Here is a 21,988-nt window from a genome sequence, read left to right as displayed (position 1 = left end):
ACTCCCTCTCATCCGTTCTCTTTCCGTATTCACCAGCCCTTATACTTCTACCACGGTTGCTATGTCATCATACGGTAATTTCACTTCAAAGAAACGTCCTATACCAAAGAGAGAGTAACCAGTTTTACGTGCATAGGTTCAACTTGCACCCCCCCCCTTTCCATCCGCTGTAGCAGTCACAGAGCATCTCCAGTGCAAACATGCCCTCATCCGCAAACTTTCATTCGAGAATTACTTTTCCGGTTCTATTCCCCACGTCCTCCCTCCCGCTGCGGTGAGTACACTCCTTATGTTTAGGGAAATGTCCATATTTTGGCTATTTAAACCATTCCATCATCCAGGACTCAAAAATTTCCATTTAATAACATCGTCTCCACTTCACCAAACATTCGCCTGATCCTTAATTAGATAATTACCTCTACCTAAATTACCACGTAAATCTCACTTGTGCTTACTTTATTGTTTCCTGCCTCCTTCCTCCCCAACTCTCCACACCGATCGGAATATAAGAGTAATTTTAAGATGGATTTATTCTTCTCTTCCCGCCTAAAAATACGGTCTCCTGACTCCGAGACGTCCGTGAGTTTCATTAGATTCCTTTTATCTTATTTTTTATATACTTTGTTTAAAATCGCATATATATATATATACATAAAAATATATATATAATATATATACATAAAAATAAATATATATATATATATATATATCTTTATATCCCTACGTTGCTATATATATATATATATATATATATATATATATATATATATATACTCACTATTTTTCGAATTATCGGTGGTCGTGACCACCTTTATCGAGACGGACAGAACTGTTGTTTCTGAGGGACTAAGGGGTTTCTGAGGGAGGTTACTGAGGGACAACTGTGTGTTTTTGTGTGTCCACTAGTGCTGTGTTATATATATATATATATATATATATACATCCCTCCCCGGACTAAAACTGTGACGTGGTGGAAGGGCTTGTGCGTTCCGATGACCCTTAGAGTTGTGCTGGCGGGAGTAATAATAATTGCTCCTAATAGGGTCACCCATGCCAGATAAGTAGTCCGCGCAACGTCTGCAGGAAAAGTGGATGAAGGGGGTATAGATCGGCAGTGGGATTTTGAAGACCGTTATAGAGGGGAGAATGTTAGGCAAACGAGGAAAGGGCAGGAACAGGATAGGCACGTTGGACGGGATGAAGGGAGGAAGGAAGTACTCAGAGATGAAGTGAGACCTGATTTAGAGTAGGATGGTGGATTTTGTGTTTTGTTAGGAGTAATAAAATATTTATTTGGTAGTTGTGTCCATCCAAAAACCTACCTTCACCGGTAGATTACCTTTAAAAAAAAAAATATATATATATATATATATATATATATATATATATATATATATATATGTTTGTGTGTGGGTTGCGGTGGTCCAGAGGCAGAGAGTTGCACTACTGACCGGAGGGCCCGGCGATTCCCGGGCAAGCTTCTCTGGGCACTTGCAGCTTTACCAGATCTAGTACCAGAAAACTTTCTGGTACTAGAAAGTTTTCTGGTACCAGATCTTTCTGGGAAACCATAACCGGCACAGGGAAAGGAACTGGCCCCCCTACCCTGATGTGTGAATTCCACACGCTACCGAGATTAGTACTGGGGGAACTCTACCGTCACCTATCAAACTGACCTTTGGGTTGATTACTGTGAAAAGAAAAATGGAAGTATCGCAATTGGAGAAGAAATGCGTAATTAAGCCTTCTAAAAAGCTGAAAATTAAAAGACACAAAGCTTGAGCTAACTATCGGATCATTGCTGAAACAGTGTTATTTAAATTTGTGTTGTAATCATTTTTTATGATTAATTTTTTGTTATTTTCGAGCATTAACTTACAATCCCTAAAGCCAAAATAATTTCTCAATGTCGTACTCCTATTTTCGGGCCGAAAACACCCAATCACTGCATGCGTAAAATCTATGATCGCTCATAACTTGCAAAACTAATTACTCCCTGCCTGCTATTGTATACGCGGCACATCCATATCAGTGATCTCATTCATAAAGCCAAAATAAAATTTAACAAGATACTAAGTGTATCAAGTACGTATTTCGCGAATCGTTATTTGTGCCTTTTTTGTAATGAAATAAAAATTCAACCGAAACCTCTTTCATTAAAAGGAAGCAAATACGAAAAGACATGGACATATACAAATAAAATTAGCCATGGTCCATTTAAGCGACTAACGTGATACTGGCTCAAAGGTTCCTTAAATAAATAACCTGACGGAGATGGTGGCGAATCTTTGCCTCCCGGTTTCGCTCTGGGGATTAAGCACGCGATTTGTCTCCCAAGGAAACCTTTGCTACGCCATGGAGGGATAATTGGAGCCAATTTTTCTCAAGGGATTAAATTTTCAGCGTAGCAGTCTGTCGACACGTTTGTTTGGGTGGTCTGGCAAACGTCAAAATTCATTGCCGCAATCATTCCCCGGAATCAACACGGTCTTTGTGAATCAACGGTGGGAATTAACTTGACTGTCAGACTTTTAGTATCCTTTGACAAAAACACGCATAGGGTGGTGGAAAATAACGAAATACACCGAATATTTCATCCTGGATCTGAATATAGAAAAGGAAACTCCAGGGAAAACAGGTCTGTGATTGGCGTAACAAGGGAAGCATATGCTGATTCAATTGAATTATTCACACAAAAAAACACCAAATATTTCACCAATTTGTCTACATATTTATTAAGTATTTACAAATATTCCTCTTGTGTGTCTGAATGCATAAAAGGAATTCCCAAGAAATACACAAATTGACGGTGATACGCAACAAGGAAAAATACACGCTGATTTATACGTAGGGAGAAAAAAATATCGAAATGGCCGTCCGCTTCTCCCTATTAAACTTTTTCAAGTGTTTCAGCATTGGTCTTTCAAAATAAACGAATGATTTCATCAGGTTATCTCATTAAAATTACAAACATCACGGTCAACTGAAAATAACTACGTAGGTACGTGTTTCCGTCTAATTTTAAATGCTTAGAAAAATGTAAATCACGAAAGAAGAGTTTACTTATTGGAATTCATAATTCATTGGGGTGTGAGAGTCAAAGTTGAATCCTTGGTAAAAAAAACAGAGGATGCTGCGGAATGTAAAATGGAAATTTGATGAAGTTAGGTAATAGTGTGTTTACAGCAAAACATTATAACCACTGAATTATTACGAAAATTCAAGGACTTATATGCTAGTACATTATTATCACTCGTATAACCACAACTAATTAATCGCTATGATACGAAACTCGGAAAAATGAATAGGGAAATTAGTAGAAGATTTTGCTATTGACCTACATGTATACCGCTGGTTAGTTCATCTCTAGTAGGTACCTAGGTCAAAAGGCAAGTGAATATGTGTTCACTAAATGTAGTTAAATGAATGTCATGCATGGGTCAAGAAGGTCAATATGTATTGTAATAAGAACTTTTGGACGGCATCTCGGAGGAGGGATTAACGAATAAAATTTCTGCTGAGACTATCATTTGAGAAATACATTATTTTAAAATATTCGACACAAATTGGAAATTCTTTCCAACGATGATCGTAAGATATTAGAGAAGGGCATACTTACAAATGTGAATCGCTTTTTAAAGATTCTCATTCTTTCCTGGCGGAGAATGGCGCACAATGTCAACGATTACTGTGGAGGAGGCATCCATTAATTGTAAGCACGGCTAACGGTAAAATTGTACGTGCTCGTTTTTTTTTGGGAAATATTTTCGCTCATCGCGCATTAAGCTATTCCATAAAATCAAAAGTAATAAATCATATCCATGGATATGAAGCTTCTGAATAGTTTCTGCAGCTCCTTGGTGTGATGCAAATCATGTTACTCTGGACCAAAATCTCAGTCTCGTTAGACACCGTTCCCCGGGCCGGCGGATGTTCCCCAGACTCTGTGACATGTATGTAAAGTGATTTACTCCATGCACGAGCTGGTGGGCCATTAGGGAAGTATTCCTCCCGAACTCGCAGTATTGTAAGCGATTTTAAGCTACATACGACCAAAAATCTACATTCCATGCATGCGGAATGCAATTTATTCTTGAACGAAGACGAAATAAATATTTAAAATAAAAAACTGTAACATAAATGACGTTTTACCCCATTTAAAAGATTATTCAATTCCATATACAGAGTAGTTCTCCACTGGGGCATAATTAAACTCGAGAGATCCAAAATATCAAACTCATATGCATGAATGTACAATCTGAAACATATCTCATCGCCAAAACCAGTGAATGGCACCAATGGAGAATTGAAATAAATGCACTCCCATGCCCTGAAGGGGTATTCACTATCAAAAAAAGCCTGTTTTTCAGGAACGGAAAGAAAAATGCTTTCTTTTACTTATTTATTCTATACTTCTCTATTCCTGAATACTTCTTTGGTTCCTGTCACCTTCATTCATATACGATATTCATACTGACTACCCCTCCTGGTGTGTGCGGGCAACGGCAAGCTTATTAGGTTAGCCCCATGAGAAGGCCACGAGCTTGTTTAGGATTGTGGAGCATTTCTGGAGTCATTGCTAAGCTTCGGTTCCGCTGGTAGCATGCCGGCGAAAACGTGACAAAATCGCCCGGTGGGGTGCCGTGACCGTGAGAGAGGAATTTAGCACGTGACAGTGGTACTGCCGAGGCCGATAACTTTGCATACCCTATCTTATTTTTCTTTTAAATGTTGATGAAAAACGTTGTGTGCCTACTCCTCACACTTTAAAGGTTTCATTAAAAAACTTCATCGTATTAATGCGTTAACTTTCTCAAATCAATTTTTATTAGAAAGCCTATCATTAAGGTAGGTTTTGGATGGACACCCTACATTACTAATAAACCTTCTCCAATTCTGCACACTTTTATCCTCCCTTCATTCTGTTCAACGTGCATATCCTTTTCCTAACCCTTCCTCGCTTTCCTAACGTTCTCCCCTGCATCGACAATGTTATCCATCCCCAAGGTCTTATTTGATTTCTATTTCTCCTGCCACACAACTTTTTGGTGGCTCACATGGTATTGATGTAGATGTATTCTCAAATGGCCCTTTTTCTCTTGTAATCAAGTATGCCTAATTTATCCCCATTCATGGCATTTTTTTTGTTTTTCTAAGCTTACAGTCCTAATATCTTTAAGAAATTATGTTTCTCTATGCATGTTTTTTTATTTCTCTTAAATTAATTGAATTAATAATTTTCCTGGCTTATCTTTGATTATTTGCGTAGATTTTTCCCTTTTCATTCTGACAATTCCTTCACATTCCTGCATAGCGCCACTATCCGCACTTTCTCTGTAAACTTTTCGTATCCTCGCAGTGCGTCATCCGCTATGCCTGCAATCCATGGTTCCCTTGTCCATTTCCTATTTATTTTTCCTTTAGTATCGTCTACGCCTATCAATATTTCTTTTTTGATACGTTCCAATTTCTTCTACTCTACCCAGCACCCTATCCTCAACAAATATTTTCTCTACAAACTGATACATCTTTTTGTCATTCCGGTTAATACTTAAACATTCCATTTCCTAGTCTTTCCATTCTACATTCTTCCCTGTTTTATCTTTTGGAATATGGCGCCACACTTTATTAACGCCAAATTATAATCTGAATCCGCTCCCGAGAAACTATTTGAGTTAATCTCGCTCTTCGTAAACCTAATGCACGTACGGTTCCGAAATCCAAACCATAATGAAAGTACAGCCTAACAAACATCTCTCTGAATTCCCGAGCATTTTCCATGCGAACCTATTCCTACTGATGAGCTTTAACCTAGTGTACGTAATGATTGAATTGTCTCCTGGATAATCCTATTTCTATCTCCCCGCGGTCCATTCTTTGTTCTTAAACCGTAGTCCCCTACCCCACTACCCTCCCCTGCTCTCGCGCTCCCATTCTCAAACATTATAAAATATTTCCTTCCAGAAACATCGGCATTTATTTCATTTATCGGATTGTATACCCTCTCAATGATTGCCTATTCGCATGCATACCTGAACAATGATCAAGTTCTTCGGTTCAGCTTTCACCTTTACTAATATTATTCTACCGGCTACTCTAAGTTTACTACGCTCTTCGTTCCTATATTTTTGTTGAATAATTAACAAACAATTAACTGAACGAAAGATCTGGTGCTTTCCCGGCGTATGAGTTGGGTGAATTCTTCTCGTATCTTCCACCGGGTCAATGTCTCCATAGCTGCCGACGTTTTGATTCCCGACTCGGTCATCGTCATCAATCAGAAGCCCTGATGACGATGACCGAGTCGGGAATCGAAACGTCGGCAGCTATGGAGACATTGACCCGGTGAAAGACCCGAGAAAAATTCACCCAATTAACTGAACATTCAAAACGGCCGAACTTTTCGGCATAAGTGAGAGAGAGACTTAAGTACCAACATAACGCCACAAAAAAATCTGAAATGAAATACACGTAACCCGCAAAAATTCAAAATTCGCGATACTTTTTGAACAGACCTCGTATATGCTTACCTTAGCCCCCTAGTAACCCGAAAGCCACCGCGTTTGTTCACCAGGATGTTCGGCCAGGGGGGGGGGGGGTGCGCACCAGACTAATCTTGACCCAAAACACTTTTCCCTCCTAGAAAGGTCGGACAAACGTTATTTTATTTAGTATACGTTATCGCAAACCCTTATCGTCCGTGGGAAAATACATCTTAAAAATATGCATCTGTTCGGCACTTAATCTCTCGAATTTAATTGAAATTATCTCTTCTACCATAGTACGATGGAACTAATAACACACTTTCAAAATCATTGCTCAATAGATATCTTTCCACTTTATGTAAGGTAATGACTATGCTTTTCAATTTTTAATCAACCTTTTAACCTAATTAATAATACGTAAATTGGTGATTACTTTGTCAATAAATATTAAAATATCTTCTCAAGTACACTGTCTTTTTAACCGCTTCATTTAATGTTGTTTTCGCTATGATTACTTTTCCTATATCACAGTTTTGAGTATTTAAACGATTTTTCAATAACTTTATTAAACAAATTTTAAGGCATATCACCATGATGGAGGGAGTCTCGGAACGTAAATCTGGATGAAAAACAAAAAAGTGAACAAAATGAGCTAAACCGGGAGAGCCTAGGATAGGATACATGGGAGAAACAATGGCAGGCGTAATAGAGAAGAAATACGTAGGCATGAATATATCAGTTTATGGAGGAATTCACTGGAACATTTGGAAAATGACAGTGATAATAATGATGACTTTGCAAGACTATGTTAAACGGGTTAAGAATATGCATCCCTTAAATGAGAGAAACACCATGAAACAAAAAGAACGTGTACTAACAAAAAACAAAAAAAAATAATTGTAAGCGCAGGTAATGGCTTGATCCACATCTTCGAGGGTTGAACGTCCTTGCGCTAGACGCTCTTGGATAAACCTTGGAATAGCCCTAGTGGCACTGTTCGCCCGATGCCGAGTCCAAGACTGACGGAATATGAGAAACTTAGAAATACATTTTCAACTTGAGCATACGCTTTTGTTGATTAGCTCTATAATATTAGGTATTAATTTTGTGCACCTGAATTTCAAGGTTCTTTGTCTCAAGCTAAACGTAATAGCTTCTCTCAAGGTGCCTAATGGCATTTTAACAGTACTTTAACGCCTGGTGGCATCAGAAGAGACATTAAATACCTCCTCCAGAAGTTCCAGTTTTGATACCTAGACCATATGATAAAAGGGCCATAAGTCTTGGACGTTTCGTGACTTGTATTAACCATAGGATTGGGTTGTAGCTAAGATACTAGCCCGACTGCTCTGGTAGCTAGTTAACCGGCTATGGCTTTTGTTACTTATCATTTTTGCAAAGAAGCTTTTAGTCATATGAGAAAATAATTTGTATCTTGTAGTAATTTTGACAATAATTTTTTTGGTCATCTTTTATAATATCCAGCCCGAGACTGAAGGTAGCGAACCCATTTGGCCAATTGTGGCTTGAATGTATGACTACATCACGATTGGTCGGCTAATTCAATCGCTAACAGTAAGCCGTCAATTTGGACGATGAAAATCGCCACTTCCGACCGTGTTTCGTCCGTGCTCGCCTACTTCCGTCCGATGGTCACGTAGCAGGAGGAGGGTGCATTTGCGCACGCCATTACACCTGTGCTCGCTGCGAGATGTGGAAGTCATTAGTGGCACAAACTCCGAGAGGGACTTTTCTCCCGGAAGTCTACTCGGGCGAGACTGGACTCTCTTCCTTTCTGACCGTGGACCCTAGTGACCAATTTGGATGTTAACGCCGAAAATTTTGCATTCGTTTAGCAGTCGCGAGTGGCCTCATTTGAATGCATTTGGTCAACTGCGCTGTGGTTGAAGTTGAGGATTGGCGCTCTAAGCAATCGTGGGTGGACCTGCTATAAACTCATTTCACTGAAACGGCATTTCCTCCCAGCTCTTGCTCTGCAGCTAATTTTCGTACCTCTAATTTCCTTCGGAGTCTCTACATCCTCAAAGGTGTCTTTTACTGCCACCGAAGACTTTGATGTCGCTGGAAAAGCCTCCTTAAAATATATCCCACCCCTCTTAATGTTCCCAACACACCTCTCCATGATAAAGCGGAAGAGATAAAGACGGTTAACAGATTGCGAATTTTTTGGAAACAACATGTGTGATTCCCATTTTTTTAATAAAATGCAAGGTGAAAGGGTCGCGAACACGTTTGCGAATAAATAAATCACCAGAGGAGAATTTTTTTACGTCAACCGAAAGACAGAGTTTCAAATCGAATGTTTCCGTACCGTCTTTGGTAGGAGGACGAGATTCAACGTCAAATTATTTTTGACTATATTGAAGGAATGAAGATGGCCAACAAAATAGTGCGATGAATTTTAAATTAGCTTTCTTCACTACTCCATTCTGCGGGTGTGTGATAGGTTGCCTGGTGTATACGGTGACTGCACTCTCCATCCATACAATTCAAATTTAACCCAATTGTAAGGGTTAGCACTAAGGCAAACATTTCTCTCCAGGGGTCATTTAAAAAAATAAGCGGTGAGGTGTAAACGAAATCGACCATTGGGTAATTAACGAGCTTTCAATTGCAAATACATACAAATGGATGCCTCATTTTTAAAATGTTTCATGAAACCTAAAAATTATAACATCAAAAATGAAATGTGAGGCGTAAAAGTGCACGTTTCAAATCTGCATACCATGTAAACCACTGCAATACTTTGGACGTTATCTATGAATACCCGGACTTCGCTTTTGTGGAATGATATTTTCTTTGAAATAATTATTATGGCTTTCCCTATACCGCATATACTCGGCATAGCATCGGTTTCTTACCACAGAAAAAAACACATGATGTAATGAAAACATTTTTAAACAATAAAATATCTTTCTGCAGCAATTATTCGATTATTACAAAATGATTTACTAATTTGCGAATTATACTATAATGCATAAAAATTATCTGGAATATTTCAGGGCTACTTTTAAAAGTGTGGCTATAATTTTTTCCATGCATGCAATTTTTATCCATGCATTTGCTATATTTTTTGTGCAAATTGCTCAAAAGAAACCGGAAACAATATTCTTGAAGCTTATCTAGCGCTGTTTATAATTATTATGACCACGAGTTCAGACACACATATATACTACATATACATCCGTATGATAAAAATTTATAGTACATTACGCGGACATACTGCATCAATAGTAGCCACGTACAAAGGCCTAGAGATATGTATGCCAACTTACGAATTGTTCGCTAAGCAGTTCCTTAAATTTGGAGGAAGAGAAGGAAGGTTTCTGCATAGTTTATCCAATAGCCGTGTTTTAGAATAGCTCTAGAGGGGTCACCTATTACACCCGGAACACAACTGAATTATGAATTAACTTCTGGAAGACTTCAGCGTACTTATAACACTCGATTGTAGGAAGTGTCGTTTAGCCCTTTTTAAAGTATTTTTTTACGCTCCAACTCTTAAATAAATAAAAGACGATCCTATAAAAAAACAATATAATTTAGAGAGCTCCTCTGCAATCTAAGTTTAGCTAACATTAATTCATCATTAAAATGGAGGAAGTTCAACAAAGCGTCAAACTAAAATCCCTTCTTCCCTAAATCCCTAAACACCCCTCTTCCTTCCCCCCCCCCCCCAGTCGTACTCCGCCCGTGGAATGCATTTGTCAGTCGCCCGAGATATATTAAAACCAAAATTCCGTTGAGGACAATGGAAAAATCCACAGCTCCCAGTATTTTTAGCTGTAAGTTGAGAGGGGCGAATAAATCCAACCAAACGTCAAAGTCCCACCTTGGTTGGCACTCCCGCAAGGTCTCCCGTTCCGGAAATTCTCCGACATCCAGCGTTGAGCTCACGGATCCCGCCACACCCCCTTGCCTCCCTCTCCTACCTCCCTCCCTCCCACCCGAGGAACCCCTACCACCTCAAAATGAAGACAAGGAGCACATTCTTCCTCGAAGCTACCGGTGCGGAAGGAAAAGGCAAGCAGTTTGCGCGCGACAGACGTGGAAGAGAGAGAGAGAGAGAAATGGGTGGTGAGACGGAAGAGGCTTTGCCAAGGACCCATGTCTAAGCGACGATCCCCTTCAAACTGCATTTGGCTTGGGCTCAAATTGAGTTACGCTGCAACCAGGTTAATCAAATAAACTCCTCCCTACCTTACGTGCCCTCCCCCCCTCCTCCTCCTGCTGGATTCCTCATCTCCCCATCCCGTGAACAGACCTCCACCTCCCCCCTCCACCACCACCACGCTTTCCTTTCCCTCCGGAGGTTCCCCACGGAGCGTACCTGTCTGCACCCATCGGCCATATCGCACTATCCACACGGAAAGGAGGAACGGAGGGCGAGGGAAATGGAAGTCACTAGCGCGTCCGCAAGTTTAGGAGCAGAATAAACAAGTAGGCGAGGCGCTTGTGCATTGAGCACGTGACTCCCGTGCATGGGGATGGTTGCCGTGCTGCGGCGGAGCTGGTTATTAATAAAAAGAAAGGAGTCGAATGAAAAAACGAAGACATTCTCCGGCACCCCGACCGGGAGGTGTTCATCCCCTCGGCCATCGGACGTGAGCGCCAGGCGTTTGTCATTCGGACGTTTTTCGGCAATCCTGACGTTTCGACCGAGCCGCCGCCGGAAAGAGAAAAAAAAGAGATACCTCGAATCACTGGACTAGACAGACGATTAGTGGGAATATTTTTTTTTCCAGTCGCAGCATCAGACTGTCACAACTCTCCTTTTTTTACACAATTATATAGTGTGCCAGTGGTTTTTGGAAGTGATGGGAACGAATTCCTACGAGAAAACATGCTCAAAGGAAATTCGTAATGGGAGCGCGAAACGAGAGAATTTATTTGCCTACGCACTTTGAAAAATTGTGGTATTAATACTTCATCCGACTTGCATTTTTTTTATATTTCTCATCTCTGGTCATCTGTCAAAGAGCCAAAAAAAAAGAAACATCTGAAGTTCCACCTCTCGTACTGGAGACGCGTGCTTAGGGATTACTGGTAAAATCAAAAGGAGACATAACCGGGGTTCAGAACCGGATCCAATCACTCAAGAACATCTTCTAACTTTCCAATCATCAAACGAACGAAAGAGGAGCAGTTCTTCAAAACTTTCTTGAGAAATGCAACGGTAATTTTTGGTCAAACAGAGCTCGAAAATAATTTGTCATTTCGTGGCCCCGTAACAAGCTCGGGTAAATTCCAACTTCATCTACGTTGCCAAGAAACTGTATGCTATCCTTAAGTATGACGTAATAATTAGGAAGTAAAATTTTCAGTAAGTTTTGCCTCTATGAAAAAGAAATGAATTTGTTTTCAAAGATATCATTCAAAGAAAAGTAATCAATGCAACGACCACGCCAAATAAATTTAATGCAAGAGATTCAGAGTTCTTTCATTTTGATCCGAGAGTTAAAGTTAATATAGAAAAGGTTTGCGTAAAAATATTTGTTTATTTGACTTTTCTTCGACCACTGCCGGATGATGTCGTCATGTAAAATACATTAAGTTAATTCTACTTCGATTTCCTACTTATACGCTTATAAAGAACGAGGGCGGAGTACGGCGCGTAAACGCATTTCAGCAACATATTTTCTAATATTTGCTGCTCAAATAAATCCGTACTTATATAGTACCATAGTTAAATACGTAGCACTCACTAAATATTTAATCATTACATATTTAAATATCCGATGTGGTTGAAAGAGAATAATACATACACGGTGTGTCCGAAAAGTCTCAGATATGCGTTTTTTTATTATTTCATTAATTTGAGGGTGTATTGTGCTATGAATTTGCTCCAAGAGGTCGGACGATCAACAAAGAATATTACGTTGAAGTTCTGAAAATATTGCGTGATGCCGAGAGAAGAAAACGACCGCGTCTCTGGTCAAGCGGTCGCGAATGGCTTCCTCACCACGATAACGCGCCAGCGCATTCATCGAATCTCGTTTTGCAGCAATGTTTGGCGAAACACAAGATTAGGCAGCCCCGCCAGCCTCCGCACGGTCCCGAAACATAGCTCCCTGCGATTTTTGGGTGTTCCCTAAACTGAAAATGGCGCTCAAAGGAAAGCGGTTCGAGACGATTCAGAGTAATGCGACGCGCGAGCTGAAGGCCATTCCAAAATCTGCGTTCGATGACTACTTTAAGATGTGGAAGCACCGCTGGGAGCGTATGGTTCAATCAAATGGGCAAAACAACTTCGAAGGATGCCACGGCCCGGATGACCATGAAGATTAGCACCAGTGCGGAGATATGAACGCAGGTCGGATAGCTTTCGGACATAGCTTGTATATAAATATATATGTATTTCATGGAAATCAAACACTCTAATAAGGAACCGAGATAGTACAACGGAGAAGTCAACACCTCGGCCGGTCACCATTAAAAAACTGTTTCAATGACGGGGTATTCGTAAAATGTAATGACAAATCAAAGAGGTGTTACCTCGCGTTAGTTAGGTCGCATTGGGAATACGTGGTGAACATTTGGGATTCATGGAAAAAATTGCTAAATAAGGGATTTGAAAAAGCAGACAGAATTCACTAAATGTTTTGAACACTTAAATGAGAAAAGAGTAGGTTACGGATGTGCAGGAGAAATGAGAATGAGAGCCCTTAATTTATAAAAAAGACTAATTAAGACTACGGCAATGGAAGGTGTAGAATACCCAACTTTACTTGTGGGACCGAGAGAATTATTATGACCCCGTATTTAGTTTACAGGTTGAACCTCCACGATAAATAGGAGACACACCATCGCTGATAGATTCTAGTATTCCTCTCTCGCACGATATTCAATCACATCAGAATCAAGTCAATGTTACCAAGATATGTTTTTGCCTAACTTAGATGGCATGCACGTGTGCGTTAAATGTCTGTATTTTTATGTGCATGTGGAAATTCGTATTCATTTTTAGGTAAAACTGCATTTCTGTATAAATGGATGGTATTTTATCTTCCCTTGCCACACTTCCTACCAAGGATTTTGCGGTCATTGTGTATATATGCATCATGAATAAAGTACCAAATAATTTAGGACCTCCGGAATGGAAAAAAGATGCAGCTAACTTCCAGAAATCAGAATCCACTAAGAACATAAATATTTCTTAAAGAATGGTGGGATAAGAATCTCAAAAACGGAGAGACAATAATAAACTGTTTGGAATGAAAGACGGAGATTGTGCAGGAATAAGCATAGCCGTTGTCATTATGTGTCGGTCTTTGTGCTCTTGGAAATTATATCTCTTAGCGTTCGATTTATTTTTTATTACTGACTCGACAGAAAGACCGCAGCTGCCTATTCCACAACTGCCTATTAGTTTGTAACGAGAAATTTTGAATTACTATAGTCAGGATGGTCCCTGGTATACGCCATTCAGTCAATGGGCGAGCTCATAAGTTTTTAAAATGAATTCCTTTAGAGCTAAAAATAGCAAAATATCTTACCAATACATTGTCTACCTATTCAAGAAAAAGATTACGACAAATTTTTACGGCAGTCACACCAGGCTTGTGTTGATTCGCAGCTACTTTAAGAAAAAATATTCATGTGAAATTATTAAAGTAAAATTTAAATGTATTTTTATTATAGACTAAAACGTCATTCAAGTTTTCGCACCTGGCTACTTTACAAGCATGATCGTTAATAATCCGTAGTAATAAAAAAGTACTAAATGGTGAGAACCAATGAAGTTTTTTTTTTAATAAAATAATTGGATGTACAAATTAGTTAACGAAATATCAACTTCCATTTCAATGAAAACTACCTCTCATTTAGGGTTATAACTTAAACTTCATAATGTATGATAATATACAATAATACACATTCTTTTACAACGACATTACTCATTCTCATTTACACTTTAAAAATGCTTTCACTTGCACCTTCTGATTCTCGAGTTTATTAGTATTTGGGCTAAAATGAGCCTACGACTGATTTTTCACGCAGGATACGCGGAGAAACCCACGTAGCCCGAAACGCACTTGAGCAATATTTCCCAAGACCCTCTCTAACTTAAGACACATTCTTTGACCGCATGAGATCGTTAAAGTGGGCAAGCGCAAATCGTTCCGCAAGACGAACATAAAGGCGTAAAGTTCCGAAATACCTTTCCGCGCACACTTTCCTTCCGTTTCGTAAACCGATTGACTATTAGCATCGCGCCAGTATTCCTCCGCAGACCCAAGAATACGCGCATGGCTCATTTAATACGTCAACCGAACCCCTCATTTTTTTTGGATGGCGCCCCCAAGACCGCAATTCCCCACTCCTCATTTTGTTTATCCCGGCATTTCCAAACCTAAGCTGCATCCAAATGGCCGCCTCCACTAAACTTTTAAATAGCCCCTGTTGCGACGAGAAGAATGAAATGAACCAATTTCCCTTTTTTCCATTCGCGGACGACGACGACGATGCAGAGGTCTGCCCTCAAGACGAGGAAGCCAAGGGCCTCCCGGTATCCGCGGAGGGGCAGCTGGACCAACCCGTCCCTCCAAACAGCCGCCACCAGGGAGGTGCGGCGGCCGACCAATCGCACCACCAGCGGCACCACCAGCAGCAGCACCAACTACATCATCACCGGCCGAATATAGCCCTGACGCCCCACCACCACCAGGCATCTCCAGCCGCCGCCGGCGTGAGGCGCCACCATCCGCGGTAAGCAGCCCCCGCACAAACCCATCGAGCATCATGGGAGCAATTGCTTTTTCTTTTTTGAGGGCGTGCGGAATGCGTTGAGATCTTTTGTTGGTGCGCCGTGCAAATAAAAGTATGCATCTGGTTGCAAGGGCGGCCGCCCTCTGCGTGTATGCACGTGTGTGTGTGTGTGGCCACCAGATGCGGAATGGGGCCGAAAGCGATGACGCCGTCGAGAGGCGCCAGCTCGAAATTTATGGCTCTGGAGGGGAGGGGGGAGGAAGGTGGGGATTAAGCAAACGTCCACGGCACTAATGACTCGGCCGAATGAATCGTCGATCTGGCGTTTTACTGCGGTGCGGGTCGAAGTCATGAATCACACGTAAAAGTGCATCTACGTAAACTTTGTGCGAGCGCAGCGACTCCTGCCATTGCACCACGGATCACTCCGCTGACGGGTGCCACCTGAATTATGGAGGGATACGTCTTATTTTCAGATCAATTGGTCAATGTTACAATCGCCTTATTTTTCAGCTACAATTTTCAATTCGTCTCTAAGTACGGTGCATTTTTTTGTACAACGGAGACACGCGTGTGCACGGGTCACTCTTTTTAAACGCCTTGACGGCCTCAAAACGATGGTGATAGTCTGATAATGCATTCTTTAAAGGATTTGAGCTTTTCAAGCAAGTAGAGTGGATTCACACTTAGTACACCCAGATTATCATAGGGACCGAGAGTATAAGCATAAATAAAATATTGATGAAAACTTTGGAACGGAGTAGAGCCTAGTGTGTTTCCGAAACCTGGCCTTTGAGAGAATAAACTGTATTCTCATGATTCTGAGGTATTGACATGGAAAAGATTAAAGGAACTGAAACGCGCGGAAAGGATAAACTATATAAATTAAATGTAAAGAGAAAATAATTTCTATAAATGGTACAGGATTAGAGTAGACCTTTGGGAGAAATCAAATAGTAATGGAAGGTATACAAGTATGTATGAGGAAATGGGAATTTAAAGGCTGAAATAGAGGTGAGAAACAAGGTTATCAAGGTAGAAGGCATAAAACAATGGAAATTTTGGACAAACAGGAAATACTCACGATATGAGTATCCGACAGATGGTTTATTGCATTGTATGCTGTTAGAGTATGTAATTTTGAGCAGGACCTCAAGGTGCAGCAGTGACGACTCCTTGGGTAGCAAATGCGCAGTTTCCATGGCACCGTGTGCTAGTATTTGTTAGATCCGTCACGAAAATAATAATCATTGGAAGGCTAATTAGCACGCAGAGACTTTTTTCATTGAACTGAGGATTCCTTCAAAGAAATAATTTTCAGTCTACACCGACATGAGAACGAAAGTCTGAAGATTTTCCAGTCTCTTATTACTTAATTAAAATTAATTTTGGAAAACTTGTCGCGTAAACTTGTAAAATCAAAGGCTAGTGTTTCAGAAACTGATGAAACCCAAAGTGCAATACGTGCATGCTGGTCAAGTTCATTTTCGTTTATGATTCTCATGTTTATATTCGTTCCCTCTTGGTTAACAAAAATGTACCACCCAAGTAAAATTGCCTCGGATCTACATCTACTTAATACCTCGTAAGGGCAAGTGGCGGGGGGTGTTAGGGCACCACCCATAATTAAGAAAGAAAAAAACTGTATGCAAGAGCCACAAATTTCTACCATCTACAAACAAAACATGGTGTGTAAGAGCACTTACACCCCACACACACATGCAAACACTTAAACTACCAACTGACATAAACATGTATCTACAAATACACCTGATAAATTTGCTATTTTTAATTTTATTCCGACTCGTAAATTCAATGTTTTCAATATTTCTAAAGTGACTTTGGTTTCTTGCTATTATGATTTCTGATTGTTCGGGGAAAGAATGAATATTTGTATCTATCTGTACTGAAATCTATCTCCCTTATTTTATCTTTGCGGTCTGATCTACCATAATAAATCCATTAGTGGGGCCATAATCAATCCTTCAGTGTCATCGTTAAACTCGTTGGTTCTGAACCTTTCTAAAAGTCTAAGTCTCGCTTGGTCTCTTTGTATTTCAAGTGTTTCCCAGCCTAAACCCCTTAAGAGACCTGTCACACTTGCGTTCTTATCATAACATTTTTTAACAAATCTGGCGGGATAAGGCATCTTACTGTGATCAAGTAACTCTTTCAAATAAGGGAAGTTTACCAGCATTTGATTTTACTATAAAACTGATGTACTGTGGCTTATAATATAATCATTTTCAACTGGTAATGTTGATTTTAATTCAGGTTACCTATTATGTATCGGACGAAAATCTTTTTCCGTACCTCCTAAATTTACCACCGGCTGGTTCCATAAAGAACCCCCTGGCAATTAAATATTGCATTATTACCTTCCGTGGGTCCCTCTGCGAGCTCCCCATAGATTTCCCACGGGCGCAGCTTGGAGCATGAGGTTGCAACTCCCGTCAAATAAACTTTGTTAGATGGGACGAATGCTTCTACAATCATATTACTTATTACGGGAGAAGCGTTAAGCCCAATATTCCCTAATTCCCAGTGAAGCGTTCCGAAAATCAGCGGCGCGGGCTAATGGAGCCGATTGGCTTTGTCTTTAATCACGCGCTGTGGCATTCAAACTTTCTGACATGACGTCCACCGTCCTTTTGATTGAGATTTCACTGTCATCAACCTCGTTTTTGTTACCGGGCATGTCCAAAAACCTTCGCTTTAACGGTAATTTTATCCCAAGCCCTTTTCAGAGTAAATTGGTGAAATCAAACAAACGATGCAATTGATTGTTTCAGTGCGCAAAAGGAATTCCAATTTACAAGCTGCTAAAAATGAAACGCACGTGTATCTACGTATTAAAGCATTATGGGCGGGAATATATTTAAGAATAGATATATTTTTCGAGCTGCTACGTAAAACTGTTTACTGATCATTTATTTGAGGTTATTGCATTAATAATTGCTTAAATTTCCATTCATAACACTTTCGCCATATTTTTTGGCACCCTTGAATGACTATGATTCGAATCAATCTCGTGATTATATTCACTTTCCATCGTTTGGCGATTACTTATCCGGAAATTTCAGTATGAACAAAATCTGGAGTATAGAAATTCCGTCAAAAAATATGCTAAGCAATTCTTTTTATTTTCTCCATTTATGGCAAACAGAATGAGATTTATTTCTCAGATTTAAGTTTTCTTGGCAAAAATATCGACTAACCATCAAACCTCACCAGGGTGATGTCTGCCCACTGCTTTCAAGTGGTTTTCGCAAAAGCGGTTTCCTGGAAAAGATACGACGTGAGGCTTTACAAATATGTATCAATCACATGAGAATAGAAATCAATGAGCAGGTATTGCTTCAAGAAGAATGGATTCTAATACATAACAATGTATTAATATATTGCCATAATTTGTTAAGGATAGAAGAGTAATTAAAACCGATGTTTATTTTAAAGAATTATATATTCGACATTTGAGTTTTGATAAAATCAAGCGTTGGTACATTTTTAATAAAAGATATTCTATGATATTGCTGTGTTTTTCTGCTACAACTCATCCCAATTTTTTGATCGCAAAGTTAATGACTATTTGGACCAAAGTGTTGAATTTTTTGAATCTGTCTAAATATTTTCTGTGGGCAACCTTATGTTTCCCGTTAAATTCATATTCCTCCCAAATATTCGCATGCTAGAGGGCAATACGATGGAGATGAAACGTATGACTGATTGTTTTACTGTTTCAAATATTGAAGAGAATAATTAATGATGAAATATTTATTTATTTATTCAAATTCTGATAGAGAATTTTTATTCTAATAGTGCTCTTTGTTTTTTCTTCAATCTTATTTTTCCAAAAGGTTAAATCAGATTGATTCATTCAGAAAAACTATGACATTTTTATTTGCCCACAAAACATTCTCACGGCAGTGTGTATTTTAAATTTTTTAAATCAATTTCTTCCCTTTACTCCCACACGCGATAATTGGAAATTGTACACCACGGATGGGCGTTTGGTTGACGTTCCCACCGACGAAAAACTCCCGCTAACAAGAAATGACTGCGATTGAATTCATCGCGCCTGGTAGACCTGTAATCTTGGAAAACTTCGAAATCAAATATTTCCTAAAAATTAATCCCATATCACTAAATATCAATGGGAGAGGAAGAACCATAATATTAACGATGATCCATACATTCAACATTCAGAGAGGAAGAGGCAGGAAAGGACGCATTGGATACATTTAAGAGAGGAAGAATATATATATATATATATATATACATATATATACATGTATATATATTCCCCGCTTTCGAAAGTACCTCTGTCACAGACTCCCAATGTGTATAAACCCTTCCCACTCCCCGCTTTTACCCCTTCCAGAACATATTTCTCCGCATTGGTTACAAACCTCGGGATTTCACTCAACCAAACCCTTATTTGACGTGATCAAATTCGATTGCATCAAGTAATTTCATTTTATCACTTTAATACCTTCAAATTTTAACTAATTACTATGAATATCCCAAAATATAAATTTCACATTTAAACATATACTTTGAGAAAGCAAAGATCAACAGCAGGGCTCTTTTTTATTTTCGGAATGTAGTGTTCCAGAGCTGCTTCTTGTCTCCTCGTCTAACCCGTGGAATTTCTTCCCGTGCAATATTAAAAATCTACAGTTAACCTAGTTCAAATCTAGCAGTTTTAATATAATTCTCTTTAAATACCAATTATCTATTTAAATTATAACAAATTGTTCTGCAAAAGATATTTTTTTAATTTAAGAACTATTTCTGTAATCATTGAATATTATTAAGGTATTCATTTAATGTATGTACAATAGTATAATGTAAAATAATCGATAATACTGAGTATATATGTGCCATCATCCATGGGACTTATTGTCTCAGTCCAAGTAAGTCAGTTTCTTTCTTTTTCTCTCGCGTCCTGAGAATCCATTACCTGACTATCTTCACAATTACCACATACGCGAATCCCCCCTCCATCCCCTACTTCTTCCCTAACCTCATATGACGTATAATGATCTTCATAATCCTCTGACCCCCATCTTGAAAGTAGATAAATTTATCCTTGGCAATATTCTATGCTAGAGTGTGTCGCCTTTTCGACGAAACCGCACTGATTTGAATTAATAACTGTGATAGCAATACACAGCTGTATCGTTTATTGAAGTTTTTTTCCCAATCTCTTCCAAACAGCGGATACAACGGCGGCTACGACTCCGACACCAGGGTTGTCCCTCACGTGGCCAATGGAGTGGTGGGGAATCCGACTTGGGCCCGGTCGCAGCTGGCCCACGACTCGGCGGGTGCCGTTCCGATTCCCGTCTACGGCCACGCCCCGGTGTTCTACCACCCACCGCCCTTCCCCCTGCGGCAGTACACGACCAAGGTGTTCCGCACACACCGGAGGGGATCGGCCGTCATCCCTTACGAAGGCGCCTCGGTTCGGGTCCCAGCGACCTGGGGGCAACGCAAGGTGAATATGCTCGACCCCAACCACTGCAATCAAACCGAAGGGTGAGACTCACCTCCCACTGAACCCAAAAGGTATTCACGTATTCAGAGGGCCGTGGGGGGGTGAGCCGTTCCATTCCCCGGATCACCTGCGCTCCTTACCAGGAGTTCTGGTAGGAACCCGAAAAATCACACAGAGTCGGCGAAGATGAAAGTTCCCGGCTTTGGAATTCAGGCCCTCTGGTCTATGCTTATAGTGTCCTACCTACTCGACGACGACTTCCTCATATTTGACCGAGAATTGAAAGTTTAATGATATTTATTTTCAACTATACGAGGAGCCTTTTAAGTAACACTTATCTCCGAAAATCGAGGATGAAACGGAACAAAATTATTCATTAATTATTTAGACCATAGTCACAAAGTAATTCGTGCGTAATTATTTTCAACGTGTACAAATGTGTTTAGGAACAAATTAAATTTTATTTTAAGAAATATTTTTGATCAGCTGATCTCTCCCTCATACAACTCAATAATTCCTTTCTAATAAAAATTTGTTTAGAGATCAATTAAAATAAACTGTCATTTCGTCATGTGAATGTATTCCCCGTTGCTCTTACTGATCCTGCATTGTTTCCCACAATTACATCTGCTTCACATTTTATTATGACATCACTCAATTCACACCCCTGGTGAAATATATCTTAAAATTGGCAATAATATTAAGTTACGCAGGTTTAATGATTAAGTTCTAATTTTAACTGTTCAAAGTATGGCCTATTGCCTTGGACCTAATTCAAGGCGATTTATGAAAATATTGGAGCCAAAATTAAACATGAGCTTTGAATAATCGATTGAATGTAATTCTACGGCATCTCCGATACTTGAATCTTCAGATATGGTGCCAATAATCTAATTGATAAGGTAAAGTGAAGTGGAACGAAATTATAATTTCGACTAGCCAGAAATTTGGTCTAGATTTCATGACGGGTGATCAGGTGTGTTTTCTTTAAATTTGACCAGTTCCAGGGATCACCTTGTTTGCATATAGTATAATCGAATACTGCAAAAACAGCGAATATTTTACCCTTATTTTCTTACCTAAATATGCTGAACGGTGTTCTGACACGACCGTCGTCCATGCCGTATAGTGGCATAGCCACCACAGCTATGCAGTTCCTTATCCTTGACTCGATGGTTAATCCATAACTCCAGGCAAGCAAATTTTGTCGTCGAGGTGAGATACACTAACCACAAAACACGCGAGTACTACGAATTGCATATATTTCGGGAGGGGG

At 39.7% G+C, this 21,988-nt stretch overlaps 1 protein-coding gene across 1 annotated transcript in view; it reads left to right on the top strand.

Moving 5' to 3' along the window:
• Nucleotides 1-21,988, top strand: part of LOC139692331 (uncharacterized) — a 489,107-nt gene that overhangs the window by 412,474 nt on the left and 54,645 nt on the right. The window contains exons 2-3 of the mRNA XM_071590451.1: nucleotides 14,975-15,212; nucleotides 20,433-20,712. Of these exons, the coding sequence (XP_071446552.1) occupies nucleotides 14,975-15,212; nucleotides 20,433-20,712 (518 nt within the window). The remainder of the gene's footprint in view (nucleotides 1-14,974; nucleotides 15,213-20,432; nucleotides 20,713-21,988) is intronic.

Source organism: Hetaerina americana, unplaced genomic scaffold, assembly GCF_022747635.1.
Source record: "Hetaerina americana unplaced genomic scaffold, ioHetAmer1.1.p SCAF_4, whole genome shotgun sequence".
Classification (NCBI taxonomy): Eukaryota; Metazoa; Arthropoda; class Insecta; order Odonata; family Calopterygidae; genus Hetaerina; species Hetaerina americana.
Note: the sequence above shows the minus strand (reverse complement) of the source record. Positions and strands in the feature narration are given on the sequence as shown.